The sequence below is a fragment of the Urocampus carinirostris genome, chromosome 14 (genome assembly GCF_059441175.1).
Source record: "Urocampus carinirostris isolate Australia breed hairy pipefish chromosome 14, RoL_Ucar_1.0, whole genome shotgun sequence".
Lineage (NCBI taxonomy): Eukaryota > Metazoa > Chordata > Actinopteri > Syngnathiformes > Syngnathidae > Urocampus > Urocampus carinirostris.
The window spans coordinates 27,266,184-27,284,480 of NC_142362.1; the positions used below are offsets into that span (position 1 = coordinate 27,266,184).

At 40.5% G+C, this 18,297-nt stretch overlaps 2 protein-coding genes and 1 non-coding gene across 3 annotated transcripts; 1 reads left to right on the forward strand and 2 right to left on the reverse strand.

Moving 5' to 3' along the window:
• Positions 1-104: 104 nt before the first annotated feature.
• Positions 105-12,805, forward strand: mpc2b (mitochondrial pyruvate carrier 2b). Its single transcript, XM_088353275.1, has 5 exons — positions 105-487; positions 7,379-7,419; positions 7,620-7,704; positions 9,878-9,989; positions 12,070-12,805. The coding sequence occupies exons 1-5, from the start codon at positions 394-396 to the stop codon at positions 12,110-12,112; spliced, it is 375 nt and encodes a 124-aa protein (XP_088209401.1). The 5' UTR covers positions 105-393; the 3' UTR covers positions 12,113-12,805.
• Positions 12,806-14,330: 1,525 nt separating this feature from the next.
• rpl24 (ribosomal protein L24) lies at positions 14,331-18,240 on the reverse strand. The gene is made up of 6 exons (XM_088352871.1): positions 18,103-18,240; positions 17,902-17,977; positions 17,513-17,623; positions 16,037-16,173; positions 14,981-15,044; positions 14,331-14,460 (listed from the first exon to the last, which is right to left on the reverse strand). Exons 1-6 carry the CDS (start codon positions 18,105-18,107, stop codon positions 14,380-14,382), a joined length of 474 nt encoding a protein of 157 aa, XP_088208997.1. The 5' UTR covers positions 18,108-18,240; the 3' UTR covers positions 14,331-14,379.
• Positions 16,394-16,575, reverse strand: LOC148353077 (small nucleolar RNA SNORA23). Its single transcript, XR_015852792.1, has one exon. It is a non-coding gene; the product is annotated as a small nucleolar RNA SNORA23 (small nucleolar RNA).
• Positions 18,241-18,297: the final 57 nt, after the last annotated feature.

An 18,297-nucleotide genomic window follows, 5' to 3' on the forward strand; every position in this document is an offset into this window, starting at 1 on the left:
ATGGCTGCCGAGTAACCACGCTAATCACGACCTCTAGTGTTCATCTGTGTCACAAACACCCTCTGTGCAGACAGACCAATAGGAGCTGTGTGAACTGTGAAAGCCCCGCCCCGGCGGCCAAGGTTGACGCACAAACGGAAAGTCACCTCAGAGCGAAGCAAATGTCAGCTAGCTTAGCATCTTTCGCTAATAAAGCGACAGGACTTAGTAGAGCTGCCAGGCAGCATCATTTACCTGCTTAATTATAAAAACACCTCGGTTTTGCACACTTGTTACAAAGATATATACGATATCGTTTCATTTTTGAGATACGAGCACAATAATTGACGCTACCGTCCTGTTCAGATTAGTTTCCAGCTAGGAGGGATTGTCATCCGCAAAACTACGCTCATCATGGCTGCTTTGAGGGTGTCCTATCACAGGATTCTGGATCGCATCGAGCATATGCTGCCTTCCAAACTGAGACCTTTTTACAACCACCCGGCAGGTAAAATGTGTCCCACTTGACAAACTCGCCATGATTTAAAACTTGCGTGGATTTGTCCTTCGGCATGACATGTCTTCGTGAAGATGAGAACGACCAATAGAATTGCAGGAGGGGGTGTTCATTGTTTGCATACAACGTGAGATTGTCATGCCCAAAGTGGTACGAAATCCTGCATGTGATTCAGATTTTTTATCTATTTGTTGGATCAAGCCCCCCAAATTCCGAGCGCCAAGCAGGTAGGTATGGGTACCAATGTTGCAAGTTTTAGATACGACTCGGCCGAGGCATACCTGTCAACCTCCACGGCTCCATGCCCTTACAAAATGTTGTATTTTCCCTTACAAAATACAAGTCAAGTCACATTTATTTATATAGCCCTTAATCACAAAAATGTCTCAAAGGACTGCACAGGATTACAATTACAAAATTACACAATTACCTGATCTTAAACCAGCATGCGGGCAAGGAACAACTCAAAAACCTCAGTGTGAGGAAAAAAGAGAAACCTTGAGAAAGGACCTCACATGTGGTAATCCCCCTTCCAGGATTGACCAGGGTGAATCATAGTTAGCATTACTGTACACATAATAGTAAACATTAGGTAAGATGTTGAAGATGTCCGGAAAGAGCATGACATGAACGATGCCCCCATTACAAAATACAAAAAAATCTTACACCATATTTTTTTTCCAAACGTGTTTATTTACTTTCCGGACAAATTTTCAACAAGTTACCTAGTGTTTACTATGTTTGTGTACAGTAATGATAAATCTAATTCACCCTGGTCGTTCTAAAAGGGGGATTGCCACTTGTGAGGTCCCTTCTCAAGGTTTCTCTTTTTCCTCACGCTGAGGTTTTGAGTTGTTCCTTGCCCGCATGTTGGTTTAAGATCAGGCAATTGTGTAATGTTAATCCTGTGCAGTCCTTTGAGAAATTTTTGAGATTAAGGGCTATATAAATTTGTGACTTGACTATGTAGTTTAACATGTTAATTATATATTGTTAATTAACATTTTGTTGTGAGGTACTGAGTTGCTCGGCATGAATGAGGTTTATTATAAAAAAGTTCAAATATTAAGTAGCTTGGATGTTCACGGTATAAGGACAAAATACATGCAAATGTAATTAAGTAGAATTTTCTTATTCATATTATTAATTAATTTTCTGCATTAAATTATTGTTGGTACTATACTGATTAAAGGGATAACCACAAACCTGTCTTTTTTCATTTTCTCCTTTTACACAATAATTCGTAATATAATGCATCAAAGCAAGTGAGCAGTTTGAGAGCCGTCTCCTTAATGAGATGAGCCGAAAAAGCAAGTTCTCTAAAAAGAGACGGACTTCCTTTCACTACACAACTACCACGGAATGATGCATGATGGGAAATCCCCAGGCAGCAGACGCATGCACACATTAGCATCAAACCGCTCGCTTCGTTTGCAACGAGAAAAACGATACCGAGATAGAGGCTACCGCGGTGAACTCCTTTGACTTGATTGATTTGCCGTTTCGTCATAGTCGGTGTATACCGAATGGTAGCCATCATTGACAAATTTGCGTTTTTCCGTACATATTTCCTTGTACGTCGTACACGTCTTAAAATGCATAATAAACGTACTTTGTACGGCAAAAACGTACAGGTTGACTGGTATGATCATACAACGTGAGAGTGTAATGCCCAAAGTGGTACGATATCCTGCTTGTGATTCAAGCCCCCCAAAATCCGAGCGCCAAGCAGGGATTTATGGGTACCAATGTTGCAAATTTTAGATACGACCCGGCCGTGGCTTGAACCTGTGACCTACCGGTTCCGGGCCGGGCGCCCGGCCCCGAAGCTGCATCGACCGGTCTGCCTGTGATGCAGATTACTAATAGTATAGTTCACAGGTGTCATGGGCGTTTCTAGTCTGTTTTGGGGGGTGCTCAAGCACCGCCAAATTCAACCCAAGCACCCCTCAAAATTGTAGTATTTTTAGAACTTTATTTGCCTTAAGGACAGGATATGCTTAGATATGATGAAAACGTGAGATATTTTTAGTTAAGTAAAGCAAAACGGGCAGCACGACGGTGCAGTGGTTAGCACATGTTCTGAGGTCATGAGATCGAACCTCGTGTCTGAAGTTTGTATGTTCTCCCTGTGTGCGTGGGTTTCCTCCGGGCACTCCGGTTTCCTCCCAAATTCCTGAAAACATGCATGTCAGGTGAATTGGCCGGTCCAATTGTAGGTGTGAATGAGCGAGTGAATTGTCTGTCCCTGTGTGCCCTGCGACTGACTGGCAACCAATCCAGGGTGTCCCCTGCCCACTGCCCGAAGATAGCTGGGATGGGCTCCAGCACCCCCGCGACCCTACTGAGGATAAGCGGTGCAGATGATGGGTGGATGGATGGATAAAGCAAAACAAAAATGAGAACAACGCATGTTTGAGTCCATTTCCTAGCACCGCTCTAACTGAACCCTAGCCCCGCTCCTCTTATTGATGATGAAACAGCTCGTGACTGAAAGCACAAAGGTATTTTTTTTTAAACTGGCCATGGCTTAATAGTGTTTCGGCTAACTGCAGTATGTAAAGCCCACCCATCCATAATCTGCACCGCTTATCCTCAGTGGGGTCACAGGGGTGCTGGAGCCCATCCCAGCCATTTTCGGGCAGTAGGCCGCCTGAACTGGTCGCCAATTATTCACTAGGTACATAGAAACGTACGTTATTTAAACGTGGGAGTAAACCTACGCAAGCACGGGGGAGAACAACCAAACTCCACAAGGGAAAGGCTGGTAGCTGGATTTGAACCCATGACTTCAGAACTGTGCTGCGGGCGCGCTAGCCACTCGGTTGCTGTGCCGCTGACAACGTGTAATGTGATATTCACAAATGGGAAGCGACACTCCTGAACAGTGTTGCGTGGTTCTCAAACACTTGAAGTGAACTGAAAAAGAAAATTAACCATTCTGGGTCGCTCGGACTGAAAAATGTGTTTGGGCGGACTATTAACCCTGACATTCTTTGAACAGTCTTTGATAGATTCACACTCTGCGAGAGGTGTGCAGTGCTTGGCGATCAGCGTCAGGACCTCATAGCTCGCCTTTGTTGCATTTTCATTTGACTCGCAGTGTCTCTTGAAAAAGTGCTGCTGTGCTTAAAACTGCTTCCAGTTGCTTCACCTTTTCACAGCGTTTATGTCCAGTTAGCTTTCCGTAAGTCAGCATGTTACATCTGGCAGTGCCTCTTGATATTATATTCTTTGAAAACAGCCACAGTCTCTTGGCAAATTAGGCAGACGCAGTTGTTTCGGATTTCGGTGGAAAAAAAACTCCAATTTCCACTTTTCCGGGACGCAGCGGCCTTCAGTCAACGTTCCTTTTTTTGTTTACAGACAGAAATGGGGTGGGCTAAAATTCTTACAGAAGCCATGGGCAAGGTGGCCAAACGGTTACTGCCATCATCTGGTAAAATTGTGGGTTTTTTTTTGGGTGTGTACATATTATTGATTTAATGGCAGAGGAGGCAGGTCAGTAAAAATATGACCACAGGCCGTAACTGGTCCCTGGGCTGGACTTTGGACATGGCTGGAATAGTTGAATGTAAACCAAACAAATTACTCATTCACCTTTATTGAAACCAAGTGCAATGGTCGGCAACCCCAAATGTTGAAAGAGTCATCATGAACCAAATTTAAAAAAAAATTTTTGTCTGGAGCGGCAAAAAACAATTAAATCCCTCTTTCAGCTTTTTAACTCATTCAAAGCCAAAAGTTTATATTTGAAGGCCTTATTTAGTTTTGTAGCTATATAGGCGCAGAACGTATAAAAAGAATGATCATCTTTTACAAGAAAAAATAAACGATTTGTCGACATTACCATTGTTTAGTAAACAATCATTTTAGAATTGATGTAAAACGTTGCTCATTTTAAAGGGACATGATCATTGAGCGCCTCCGAGTGGTAAAAACAACCGTCATAAAATAAACAACGCCATTGATGTGAATGATGAGAAAACAGTGAAATATCATGTAAGCGTGCATTTTCAAAAATACTCTTATTGCATTCATGTTACATAGAATGCAGTTCACCAAGAGGTAAAGGGTACTGCCAAAAACCTTAAGAAAGGCTCCGCCAAAAATTAAGTTGAAAATGGTGCAGTTTGGTCACTTTGGGTTTCTGTAGTTTTCTCTCTTGAGCTTTGTAGCACTCGTTTACAGTTGCGTTCAATACAGTGACATCTAGTGGTCAATTATTACACACCGTAATATTTAGTCCCTTGGTACTACAAACCCTTCATTTAGTAAAAAAAAAAAACAATTGATTTGAATAATAAGCAAAAATGAACAATCTTACCAATTTTTGTAAATATTCAGAGGTCGAGAACTTTGTATCTTACATACCGAGTAGTCGCGGCCATCTTGGCTGGCATCTTGCTGCTACGCCGTGCGCCTTTGGCACAGGTGTTCGTTGGTATTAGACAGCACAGTGCTATCTAGTGGTGAAATATAACACAATGTACCTTTGAGACCGCTTGCAGATAATTTTCCTTGTACTAAATTTTTCTAAACATGTTTATCCATACAAAAACGTTCATTTTAAGTATTTTTTAGAATTGAATTGATATAAGAAGCAGGATTTGTACGGGTGCTTGAAATCATGAAAGATACATTAATTTTAATGTTGTGTGTTCAAGGATTTAAAAGTCCTTTGATTTGGGGTGAAATGCTTGTAAATGCTTGAAATTGTTACCATGTTTCTCAACAAGTCTACTAAAAAATCAGGCCGACACTGCTCTCTGGTGGTTTGGCTTTGCCGTTGGATTTCTTCTTCCCTTGTGATTAACGTCAGCTCTCCTTAGTTCGTATGGGATTGTCCTAGGAAGTGTTATCGCCCCCTGGGCACTATGTTGTATAAGTGCAATTATGGACATTTATTACATTGGGCCATGCAACAAAATGGTGGTAGTGTTTCTCAGTAGTAAATTGTAATGGTAAGTTATTCCTGCAAGTGAAAATCAAAGTTACATATTCCTGTCATTTCTAATCAACACCACGGGGAGTGATTTATGTCAAAAACAAATATCTACTTGAAGTACTTAAACACTGAAAATCATATATTTGATTAGTGCACACACAAGGCTAATAATTGCATATGTAAATCGCAGATATATATGTAAATCTGCAAAATACACGATTCACACCCAATTTTCTATAAATGGTACTTGAGAAATTTCAAAATTGGCTTTGAAAGACCTTAAATAGCGCTTTGATTTGCCCATTAAAAAGGTGTAGAGCTCTGGAAGAATATACTAGTAGAATAGAAAACCAGTTTTTAAACATTTTGTACACTGGAAAAGATCAGGGAGTATTTGACTTTGACTTTTTTGAAAAACTAAAACGGTTGAAAACTCAACCTAACCAACAGGATCACTTATGGTTCACTCCTTTTCCCCTCAGGGAAAATAATTTACTGCATTGTTGTACCCTAACAGATTAAGGTTTCACATTTAAAAAAAACGTATTTACCGGGAGTGGGCAAACATTTCATGGGTGCCGAGCCAGGAGGGTAAAAAATGCCGAAGAGATGTATTTTTTGCTGATACATAGTCTTAAATCCAATACTTCGGAAATGGGTGGGTGGATGTTTAGTTCGTAGGAGCACCATTTCCTGTGGTGTCTACAGCATGGTGGTGCCTAACCCTCCCCAGGCCGATGAATGTTTCCACCCGGTCTCAAACCGTGGACCTTTTGCGTGTTAGGCGAATGTGCTAACCACTGCAATGCATGAGGGAAAAAAAATTCTCGTTTGCATGTCCATGCACAAGTTATATTTCATTGTATATTTGTTTATAAAAGGACCATTTCATGGGAAATGGACGGACATGAGTGCAATGACAAATCTAGGTTTCATGCGGACACACGAAGGTACAACATCATATTTGTATTCGTATGGTAATCTATCGTTTTCTTTCCGGTTTTGCATTCAAAAAACGTCCCGCGATAGTCAAAACCTATGAGGTAGAAAACTATTTTTTAAATACCCCAGAACAAACCCAATTTACAGGGTCAACTATTTGTTTAACAACTTAAAAGCACTGTACTTTAAGTTTTTATTATATTTTTTTACAAATACTTTCTGCACTGTCAAAACTGTATTAACGCCGCGACCCACTTTACATGATACTTCATCGCCATCATGCGGACGTTTGGAAAACTGCATTTACTTTCCAGCTGGCAACCCTAGCCATATTGAACCAAAAACAACAAAATTGTTTCTGGACCTGTAAATTTTTTTTAAAAGCCTTTAAGATTCATTGGAAAACCTTTAGAATGTGTCCGTTTTTATATTCGAGAAACCATATATTTTTCCATTATTAAACATTTTTGAAAAAGCGCATGGAGCCCCTAGAGTGCGCCAAAGACCCAAATGTCGCTCCAAAACAGGTAGAGAAGTCCAACTTTAATGGCGACAGAAAGCATTTCCCTCTGCCTTTTGGTGCCTTTGTAGGTTCAGAGCGTTTTGTTGACATGACGGCATTTACAGAAACCTGTAAATGAAAAAGATTTGCACATTCATAATGTGGGTTTGTCAAGCTTTTTTACGTACGTGTAGTACTTCACTGACACACAGGGAGGTGAGCAGAAAAGGGGCGGGGCAGCTGTTTAGCCAATCAGAATGCAGAAGACAATGGACGATGAAAATCCGCTAAGTGGCGAAACCTCAAAGAGCAACCCGCGTTACAGCAGGGGATTACTGTAGTACCTTTCCCACATGTTAGCATCTTTTTTTTACCATTTACCTTTGGTGGGCCGGATCTAAACGCCCGACGGTCCGTGTCTCAACCCTGGGCCATAGTGTGACCACACCTTGTTTAAACTAAGTTTTCATGTTTTTTCTTTTCTTTCAAGGTCCCAAAACTGTCTTTTTCTGGGCTCCGATCTTCAAATGGGTAAGCGACTACTTGTTTGTTCATTTGATTTGATTTCACTGAAATTGCTATTGACGAGATTACAGAGGTTTGACAGTGGATCTCCTAGTTACAATTAAAACAATAGGGCCACTGAAACAAAGCGAGCCTGGTTGTAATTAACAAGAAGTGTTTACAAAAGAATCAATTTAATAATGAAGTTGGTGGCTTAACCTTTACAGGGTCTGGTTGCGGCAGGTTTGGCTGACATGACACGGCCGGCGGAAAAGCTGAGCGCTTCTCAGTCTGGAGTGCTAACGGCAACAGGTAAGATACATTGAGACTTTGCTATCAAGCGCTTAAGTTAATGAGTGTTTTAAAGCAGAGGTCTAGAACCCGCGGTCCATCTGCAGTCTGTGTATTGATATCTTGATGCCCCCACCTCAATATTATGGTTTAACATCGGTGTGACCCACACAAGTTTGAAATGAATGTCACCCCCCTGCTCATTAGTTAGACAGGGCTCGAAATTGGGAACGATTCACTCACAAATGCAGCCACAGTTGCAGTGCGTGCGGGTTTTCAAAACAAAACATTGTTTGTGTTTGAAATGGAGTATTAGAGAGTTAGTGTACTTGTCTGCTCTTGTAGAAATCCTAAAACGGAGAAACAAAGACGGTGAGAGTGAAAAACAAAGATGAATGACAGAGAGACTGACAAAGAGAGACCGAGAAGGAGAGACAGAGTGATGTAGAGACAGAGAGACACCATTAAAGACAGAGACAAAGGGAGATAAAGGAGAAAAAGAGACAGCGACAGAAAGCAAGACAGACACAAAAAATAGGTTTGAGACACAGAGAGAGAGGAAAATAGACCGTGTCAGAGAAAGAGAGAGATAAAGGAAGATGAAGACAGACAAAAACAGACAGAGAAAGGTAAAAAGAGACAGCTGGAAAAGGTGAGAAAGTAAGAGAGACAAGAGTGAGAGAGGTAGAGAAATAGAGAAAAAAGGAGACTGAGAGAGAAAAAGACAAAAAGCGTACGAGGGGGGGAAAGAAAAAGCCAGCAAGAGAGAGTGAGAGAATGAGAGAAAGAGGGACAGAAGGAGAGAGAGAGGGACAAAGGAAGAGAAAGACTGACAGAAAACAGAGACAGAGAAAGCAGGACAGAGAAGGAGAGGAAAGTCAGACGCAGTGGTTCAGAGACAGAGAATGACGTAGAGACTGAGAGAGACCATTAAAGAGAGATAAGGGGAAAGAAAGAAGGAGAGACCGCGTCAGAAAGCGAGACACAGAGACAAAAAATGGAAGGTTTGAGACACACAGAGACAGAAAAAAAAGACAGTAACAGAGAGAGAGGGGGACAGAGAGAGCGAGACAAAGGAACAGAAAGACGGACAAAAACAGACAGAGAAAAGTTAAAAGAGAAAGCTGGAAAATGTGAGAGTGAGAGACATAGTAAGAGAGGTAGAGAAAGAGAGAAAAAAGAAGACACAGAGAGAAAAAGACAAGAAGCGTAAGAGGGGGAAGAGGGAAAGCCAGCAAGAGAGTGAGAGAGACGGAGAAAGAAAGACAGAAAGCGAAAAAGACAAAGGTGGGGGTGAATAGAAAGACAGTGAAAAGGAGACAGGGAAAGAGGGGGGGAGACAGACAGGGGCAGAGGATGAGAAGGGAGTGTGAGACAGAAGAGAGACAGAAAGTGACAAAGAGGCAGACACAGGGAGAGAGTGAAAGTGAGTGACAGACCACATACAAGTGAACTTTGACTAATGAAATTCTTCTACTGATAATCTAGAATAGAATAGAATATACTTTTATTGTCATTGTTACAACATGGGATATATTGTGACAACGAAATTGGACGTGGCACACACGTTCCACATTTTACAGTGAGGATATAAGGAAAACAAAGAGATAAAGGAACAAAGAAGATGTTTGTACTGTCCTTGTTGTATAGGCTTTGTTTTCCTTTGGAGGGGGGTGTATGAGGTGGTGAGGGACAGACAGATATGGGCGGATCCAACTAGATGTTTGATCTTACTGTACACACTGTCCAGTGTTTTTTTCCCTACTTGCTCAGTCCACGTATTGAATGGATTTGGGAAGTACAGTCCTTAAACATGCCCGATTAAAGTCGCTGGCGACGATAAAAGCTCCGTTGAGGTGTGCAAGCTGCTGCAATCTATCTGGTTTCTTATACTTGTTATTATTTCATTAATACCGAATCACTTATTTTCTTATCCTTAATAGTTATTATCTTAACATCGAATTGTGTGTAGAAATGTATATTTGAGAAGAGTGGAATCTATGATGCTTTAAGTCCCCACTTCGAGTAAATCGAATTTGGGACCCATGTTTAAACGGCTGCCTTTATAGGTTAAAGGTATCCTACCATTGTCATGTTTTTGTTTTGCTAACCCTTTTTTTTCCAACAAACCTTATCTGATGAGGTTTTGTACCAAAACACTCATGTGTGCTTAACCCGGTCTCTCCTGGGCTAGGTCTAATCTGGTCCAGATATTCGCTGATCATCATCCCTAAGAACTGGAACCTGTTTGCCGTCAACTTCTTTTTGGGCAGTGCCGGAGCCTCCCAGCTCTACAGGATTTGGAGGTGATCATTAGCTCTGGTTCTTTCTTTTATCATTTCTTCAGACCGATACCTAAAATTGTTGTTGTATTCCAAAAATAATCGGACGCATGAAAAAGACCGGAATTCAACACAATTTTACTGTGCTCATGGTGCATCATCGATTGAATCGGTTTGTTGTTCCTGTATAAGCCCCGCCTCCTCCCCACACACTGCCTACCATTCACCTAAGGCAGGAGCTGCCAACCTAAGACACGCGTGCCAGCAGTGGCACGCGAGGGCAAAATAATACAAATAATAATGTTTTTTTAAAAGCGCATTTTACCTGAAATTTAGACATTTTCAGTTGCGCTCCGTGTTTACGGGGGCGCCCCTCCTTTTTTATTTCGTGTATGAGTGCGTGTCTGCGTGGCGCCTCGCAGAGGAGAGCTCCGTGTTTTAACGCAGCCAACGAAACACGCGCGCGATAAATGAACGAATCATGACGGCTCTTTGAGCGAAAACAACTCGTTCTTTCCAGCCAGCGTGGACAGACGAATGAGGCTTTGTGCCAAAAATGACCGTGCTGTTTTGTGCATTATGCCTCGAGAGCGTTGTACCTCGCACAGCAAGTGTTAAACGTCGTTACGAGACGAAACATGACCATGAATTCAACAATGACTCCAACATGGCGGAGACATTAAAACGCGCTGTGTCCAGGTACGGCAAACAAACACAGACCCTAAAAACCTGTGTCACCGCTAAAAACACCACCACTGAAGCAAGTCATCACATTGCTCTCTGCATAGCAAAGCACAGAAAACCTTTACTGATGGCAAATATTTTTAAGAAGCGTGTCTGCGCGCGCGTGCCTTCTGCTTTGCTGCTGATATTTCAAGTTTTGATATTTTCTGCAACAAGATGTTATTGATGAATGGTATGCTAGCTGTCCATAGCACTAATTTTTGGTTGTAGTTCATTGCTAATGAAAAATGGTTGATTCTTGTGGTCAAAAGTTGAAGTCATGGATGTCTACAGGACTTTCCACATGTTGCTCGCATTTATTTTTGAGTTTATTGATGAACAAGGATAGTGGAAGATAAATTGATCAGTTATACCAGTGTGCTGTGAGACCTCGTCAAGTGTGCCGCTGAAATTTGCCCAATTTTATCTTTCCAAAAAATCAGGCCATTATTCAGTATTTTATCTTTAGACGAGGAACTGTAATACTCATCCATATCAGTAGGTGGCAGTGGATTTTCATATACTTTTTATGTACTAATTATCTGCACAGTACATTTAATAACTTAATTTGTTTAACAAAGCGGTTTAAGATTGCACTGTAAAAAATAAAAACAAAGCACATCATTCTTTTTTATTTTATGTATTATTTTCTTTTTATATACAGTGGAACCTCTGTTCTCGACCATAATCCGTTCCAGAACCCTGTTCGAAAACCGATTTGTTCGATCATCGAAATCGTTTTTCCCATTAAAAGTAATGTAAGATCATTTTAATCCGTTCCAACACCCTGAATGTTTACCATGAACGTAAACATGAAGCTAACCCAAGCTAATCGTACGGAAGATTACGCTAACATGAACGTGTAAAAATAAAAAAATCAAGTCGTTTACAAGTCATTTAGGTTCCGAGGTTCCACTGTACTAATTATCTGCTTATGAGTTAGTACAGTGAAATATTTGGCATAACTTCATTTTCAAAAAAATTTGACGGCCGGTGTGCCTCAGAACTTTTTTATAAATAAAATTGTATCTTGGTTCAAAAATCTTTGAAAAACAAAGAGTTCTACGATTAAAATGTATATCCATGTTGTATATTTGGACTGGTGTAAAATGACAGCTCTGTTGGATATTAGAAAATGCTGTGCGAGTCATTAGTCTTGGTGTGGCACACTGCTGTACGAGAACATTTGAAAGTGGCACTCCACACCAAAAAGGTTGCTGACCCCTGACCTAAGGTGACACACAACCAAATATGTACGCACGCATAAACAAACTTACTGATTTTAAGTTTTTCTTTCATTATATTTTAATTCATGATGCAGCAAGGGTTTACTTTACACATTTGTATGTACATTTATTTTGGGGCTCTTGTCCTTAAACAGACACAAACAGAGTCAGAAGGCCCTGGGAGCACCAGAATCCTGACCATCAACAAATGAAAAGGAGGCAACTTCAGGCCAGGCCACCAAGTAACGCACACAGCACGTCCCATCTCGTGGCCGTTTCCACCTAACATCAATGCCAGCAACATTTTCCGACCATATTTAGAGTCTTTACCCCTGCTGGAAATCTACTTTCTAAAAGTCCTATATTTCTTCAGGGTATTTATATTTAATTCTAAAGAAAATTAAGTTACACGCCTGAAAATGGTCAACTACGCACAAGTTATTACTTGATTAAGAAGTTTTTACACTGTACATTTAGTTTGTGTGTCATGTTCAAGCTGTAGCGATCATTACCTCGTGCAATAATTTCCCAAAACATGTTTGGAAGAACGTGTCCAAAAGCTGTTGAAAGTATCAAATGCCTCCTTATTTATAATACGGTAATTGTGTTTAGTTTCATGCGGTTTAAATGAGAGAACATATTTACCGCATTAATTTTTTCTTGTAATCGTGTGATTATCTATTGTGCTATACAAGTCATTATCTTTCACTGGTATTCAACTATTTTAAAATCATTTTTTGCTTTAAATCTCTAGGTGTTTGTGTAAATTAAAAAATCAAATCTTTTTGACCCTGATCTTTCATTTTATCTGATTGGAGCAAGAGGCACTTTGAGGCACTGTGGAAATGTAATGCCTGTTACGAATGGCCAATAAAACGTGTTTGAAAAGTACTGCAGGTTTTTTTTTTTTGTTGGGGGGGTATCTGACAATCTTCCATGGAAATCAGGGGTCCTCACACTTACAAAATAAGTCAAAAATAATCCATCTACCACAAAAAAGCAAGAAATTCTACTGCTGTCATTCAAAAATTGAAAATCATTGTGCAAAGAAATTGTGCAAATACACCATTTCTGCTAATCATTTAAACTCCAACATATTGGTATTGAATTACTATTGTTTTCATATTTGCAGCATACTGATAAACTCCATCATACATTTTACAATATCTTTAAACATTTGGAGCTAGTGTTTGAAGTAAAACTTTATTTTCAAAAAAATATTTTAAAAAACTGAAATAGATCTTAAATTTGTAAACAATGTGGGCGTCCGATTTATTTGATGTTCCTGCTGTTATTGTATAAGACAGCTAGATGGCGAAATGTCCTGACAAATAGAAAGCACACGCCCACGTTGCTAGCTCAGGCATGATGAGATCGTGGTTCAATAAAGGTGAGGAATGTTCCGGTACACTAAAGCACAACACATTGATAAATTCTATCGACTGAATTAAGCCTCAAATTACTTGCATTAAATCAGGTGAAGTTTTGCTCGGCTCAGTTACGGGGATTTAATCTCTTTACAACAGGTAGTTTGCGCCTGATCAGACTAAGATGATCCCGAAACACATCTGGCCCTTTTGACAATCTTGCGTGTGAAAAATTCATGGGTTTAATAAACACAAACCTACTCCTCAAAAAATAATTTCGGGATCCAGCCAATTCACGCAGGTCTCCTTTTAAATTCAAAACGAAGAATTTCTTCAAAGATATGTTTATGCCTTAGAAGGAAAAAAATCGGTTAAGTGGGCAATTCCAGAGCAGTCTGCTCTAACTGCAACGTGTCAGATGAGGTAAGACTGGCTGCCTTGTATGTCAATCAAGTGACATGTTTTAAACTCCATTATACATATACATAATTTCATCTCACTATAAAAATATATAATGAGATGTTTGTTTTAGGGCAGCACGGCGGCGCAGTGGTCAGCGCTTGTGCGGCACAGTTCATGTCATGGGAACCTGTCGTGGGTTCAAATCCAGCTCCAGACTTTCTGTGCGGAGTTTGTATGTTCTCCCCGTGCTTGCGTGGGTTTCCTCCCACATTCCAAAAACATGCCTTTCAGGTGAATTGGCCGGTCCAAATTGTCCCTAGGTGTGAATGAGTTGTCTGTCCCCGTGTGCCCTGCGATTGGCTGGCAACCAGTTCAGGGTGTCCCCTGCCCACTGCCCGAAGATGGCTGGGATGGGCTCCAGCCCCCCCGCGACCCTAATGAGGATAAGCGGTACGGCTAATGAGATGAGATGTTTGTTTTAGCCATTCACCAACACTTTATACTGTAAAAGGTAAACTGTGCAACCTTCAAAATGCCAATATCCAGATGTTCCAGGAGGTGTGAAACATGTACAAGTTTAAAACTGCAATGCAAAACGCCAATATAAAACTGGATTTAGGGTCGCATTGAAATAAACACACAGCTGATGGGGTACCCACAAAATTTTATTCACAACCAAGAAGGAGGATCCAAGGCTTAGCGTTTTCCACCGACACGGGGCGCGTTCACCTTCATGGGTTTGGCGATCTTGGGCTTTGGTGCAGTCTTGCCAGGAGCCTAGAGGACATGACAAAGTACAAAAAGCATGTCGTGAATTATGCTATCCAAAATCTTCGCGGCCAGCCTTTACAACAATAGGACCTTCTAAATATTTTTTCTCAATACTAGTAATGTATAAAGCTTCTACAAAAGGGGTGTCAAACATGCTCGATCCGGCCCCCCTAAAAAACCCCGTGACGCACGAGAGAAAAACGAGCTGTATTTGTAAATATGTCCACCCGAGGACGCTAAAGCCAGGCGCTTCTCACAAAGCAACTGTAGCTGTATTTTTTTTCTAACACATTCTTCCTGGCTCTTTTTCTTAATCGTTTCTTATATTTTCTCTTTATTGTGGTCACCTCTGTGTATTATTCTGTATTTTGCTCTTGTTGTCCATTCCCTCTCTTTATCTTTCAATTGTTCTCGTCAATCTAAAAGTCCGACAACCATGAGTTATTTTCCTATCACGTGCCCCCCAAGCTGAGAATGAGTTTGACACCCCTACTCTACAACATCCATGGATATCAGGAGCTCTCACTTTAGTGGCGGGGGCGGCGGGCTTCTTGGCTGCCTGCTTTGCCTTCTTAGCCTCCTTGGCAGCCCTGTATGTGGAAAGGGAGGGGGATGTTACAATTTCTATTGATAGTGAAACATTTTTTGATCTTCATATTTTTGTATTCCGTATTGAACTTAAAAGGGAAAAAACTAAAACTTCTGGCATCATAATTTAGAAAATAACCACAATATTGACGCCTATTGCCACTCCAATATGTCCCAATGATATGAATGCACTTTATGCAGGGATCAGAATGGAGATTTTCATTTTCAGCTGAAATAGCCAGGGTCCAGGAATAAAGCAGGGCGGAGCGCCACCCAATTTTTCTAACGGCCGCCAGGGTGCGCCAGAGCAATAAAGGAAAGAGTGAGACAGTCGGATTTTGAATTTGTTTGCTACGCAAGAGAAAAAGTGAAAAAGTCGGAATGCCTTTGGGGTTCAAAAACAGCGGAAATCCGCGGATAATTCTGATCCCTGTTTATGATTAATCATGTATAATATTGAATGATTAACACTGATAAAATTACTTGTATTTGTAGACGTATTCATTAGTTTGTTATTCTTTCTCTTGATTCAAATATACGCACACACTACATTTGTTTTCCACCACTTCGTTTTGCCACAGCCGAGCAAAATGTTTGCTGTCATTTTGGCTCTTCCATTAGCAACTCATCAAATACAAAATTGGGACATGATCAAGAATGAGGAGGTTCCAACAACCCAAGGAGGGGGGTGTTACAGCATCATTAATTTGTTAGTAGAAGGCCTGGAGTTTTATCACTACATGACATTTTCTTGTAACTCATTTGTGTCTGAAATATCAAGTTATAAAAAAAGCTGAGGAAACTGCTTTTCTCAGTTTTATGCTTCCCAAAACCCTAATGTTACCAAGCACATTGAGGAAGAAAAAGGCATATGTTCAACAACTATTACTCATTTTCACTTTTTATATACTTGTTTTATATGAACTGATGTCATTTTTGCAGAATTTTAACTATACTTTTAAGCATTCAATAACCATATTAACTGTGCGCTCACCTGATGGCTTGCTCTCTCTGGGCCTTGCGGACCTCAGGTTTCTGATTCCTTTTGGCCATGATCTCAGCAAGGGAGGCACCAGTGATGGCCCTCGTGAATTTGACGGCCCGGCGAGTACGCTTCTTGCTCACCTCTTCCTGTTGAGAAAAAGTAAAATCTCATACTTGCTAGTAAACAGACTGTCTGCAAGCCCAATAATGTTGGGGAAAACATTCAAAGACTAATCTCCCCAAAAAAATAGAATAACTTCCCCACCCATTCAATAAAATGATTACGTAATAAATCCAAAGTGGGTCAAGGAGTAGATCTTGAAACCTCTGAATCAGGCCAAACATTCAAACAATTTCAACTACAAAAGCATGTTGGAGAGTTTGGAGGCCGACCATTGGTATTACATCACGAATGATAACAATGGACGGTACTATGATCTCCTTGTGTTATATGGCTCCAGGATGTGGTGTGAGTTCTGATGCACAGACTGTAAAACACAGACCAGCAACAGCACATGACACGGAGGGGTACCATGCACACCGTACCTCCAAAGCCAGACTGACAGTTTAATTCGTTCAATGCCATTTTATAAAAATATGTTTTACTTGCTAAACCTTACAAATAACTTAAGTGCTTGGGAATGCTCACCGCTAAGTATGAGGGTATGATTATAGAATGATAAATCACAGGAGTGTCTTTGGACGAATTTTGTCCACTCATTGCGGAAGCCCAACTTCCTAGTGCCGGTTCATGTATCCAGAAAATGAGAGTGTGTAGGCGGCATTAGCAAGTCGGCATAGTGAAGCAGTGTGGTGAAAGTCGTGAGATATGGACAAATAATAGTAAAGTATTAAGCAGAGCTTATTTCCTTAAATTAAAGTGTGGACAAAGTACCAACGTCATCAACTGGATGGCTTTTCATGCATGCCCGTGGGGAACACAGTTACCTGAGTGATCGCCATGGTGATCAAAATAGTGATCTATTTGCAAAAAAAAACATCTGGTCCTCTTACAGAGATCATGTTTAAGGTCCATGCTCTGGTAGTAACTTGTTTTGCAAACAAGGTGCCATTGTGTTGATGGAAAGCACCGTTTAGATATTGAAGGCATCACAAATGAAAAGAAATAAAATAAACACTTCTTTTAAAAAAATGCACCTTTACAAAAAAGACGTTTATTCTAAGAAATGTTCAAGGACAATTTCATTTTCAGTATTGTTGGTAATGTTCAACTGCTGTCTAGAAAACGACAAAAGCTAAAATCATACTTTTTCTGCTATAGGATGAGTGTTATCATATGCCTATATAGCTAAAAAACGAAATTATACTTAAACCTTCAAAAACGAGTCGAAATGGCAAGAATTGGCTGGCATATGCTCCATTAATTTAAGAGAACCGTCTGGCGTTGATTAAGTTAATGTGCAAGCAGTAACATAGGTGTAATTTGCAGGGAGAAAATCAAACCGTAGTATGACTTTTTACTTACAGATAGTCCCTTCTTGTGCTTGCGTCTGTACAGCACTGTCCAGTTGATCTGTCGGGGATTCCTCTTTGCCAAAAATGCAGACTCGCATTTGGCGTTCAAGAACTGGAACACCTATTAGTGAAAATTCATTAGAATAGTTTAATGGCAAAACTCAAGTGTATACAAACTACGCTAGCTTAGGTTGACTACATACGGTATGTAGCATACATAGCATTTCGCGAATAGCTGTTAGGCCAAATTGCGTTTAACATCTCTTCATCCATCACATATAACGTTATTAGTAAATCAAACGTGCACCCAAAATGCTTTGGTTAATCTCCAGTCACACCACGACCACTAATAGAGATAAAACAACTAATAATGACTAAGAAGATGATGCTTAAGGTTACCTTCCCGTCTATCCTGGCGTACCGCCGGCCATGGCCGGGGTATATTTTGTACCCGCTGAAACTGCACAACTCGACCCTGAAAATGACAAATGAAGGGTTTCAGTTAAACAAATGAATTTATTTAGTACAGTGAACGACATGATGATGTTATATCTTCTTTTTAATATCGAGATGGTGTGTGATTGTATTAGCAAAACTCACTTCATCACGGCTACGTGAGGGATCGACAACGGAAAGGAAGATGGCGGAAACGGAAGCTGCTTACGTTGAGGTTAGACCAAAAAATAAATGCATCGGTTGCATTTTCTTTTTTTTGGTAGAAAAAAATGTTGATGACTTTGATCATTTTTTAATTTTATTGTATTTACTGAAAAAAAATCGTAATACTAAAACCTG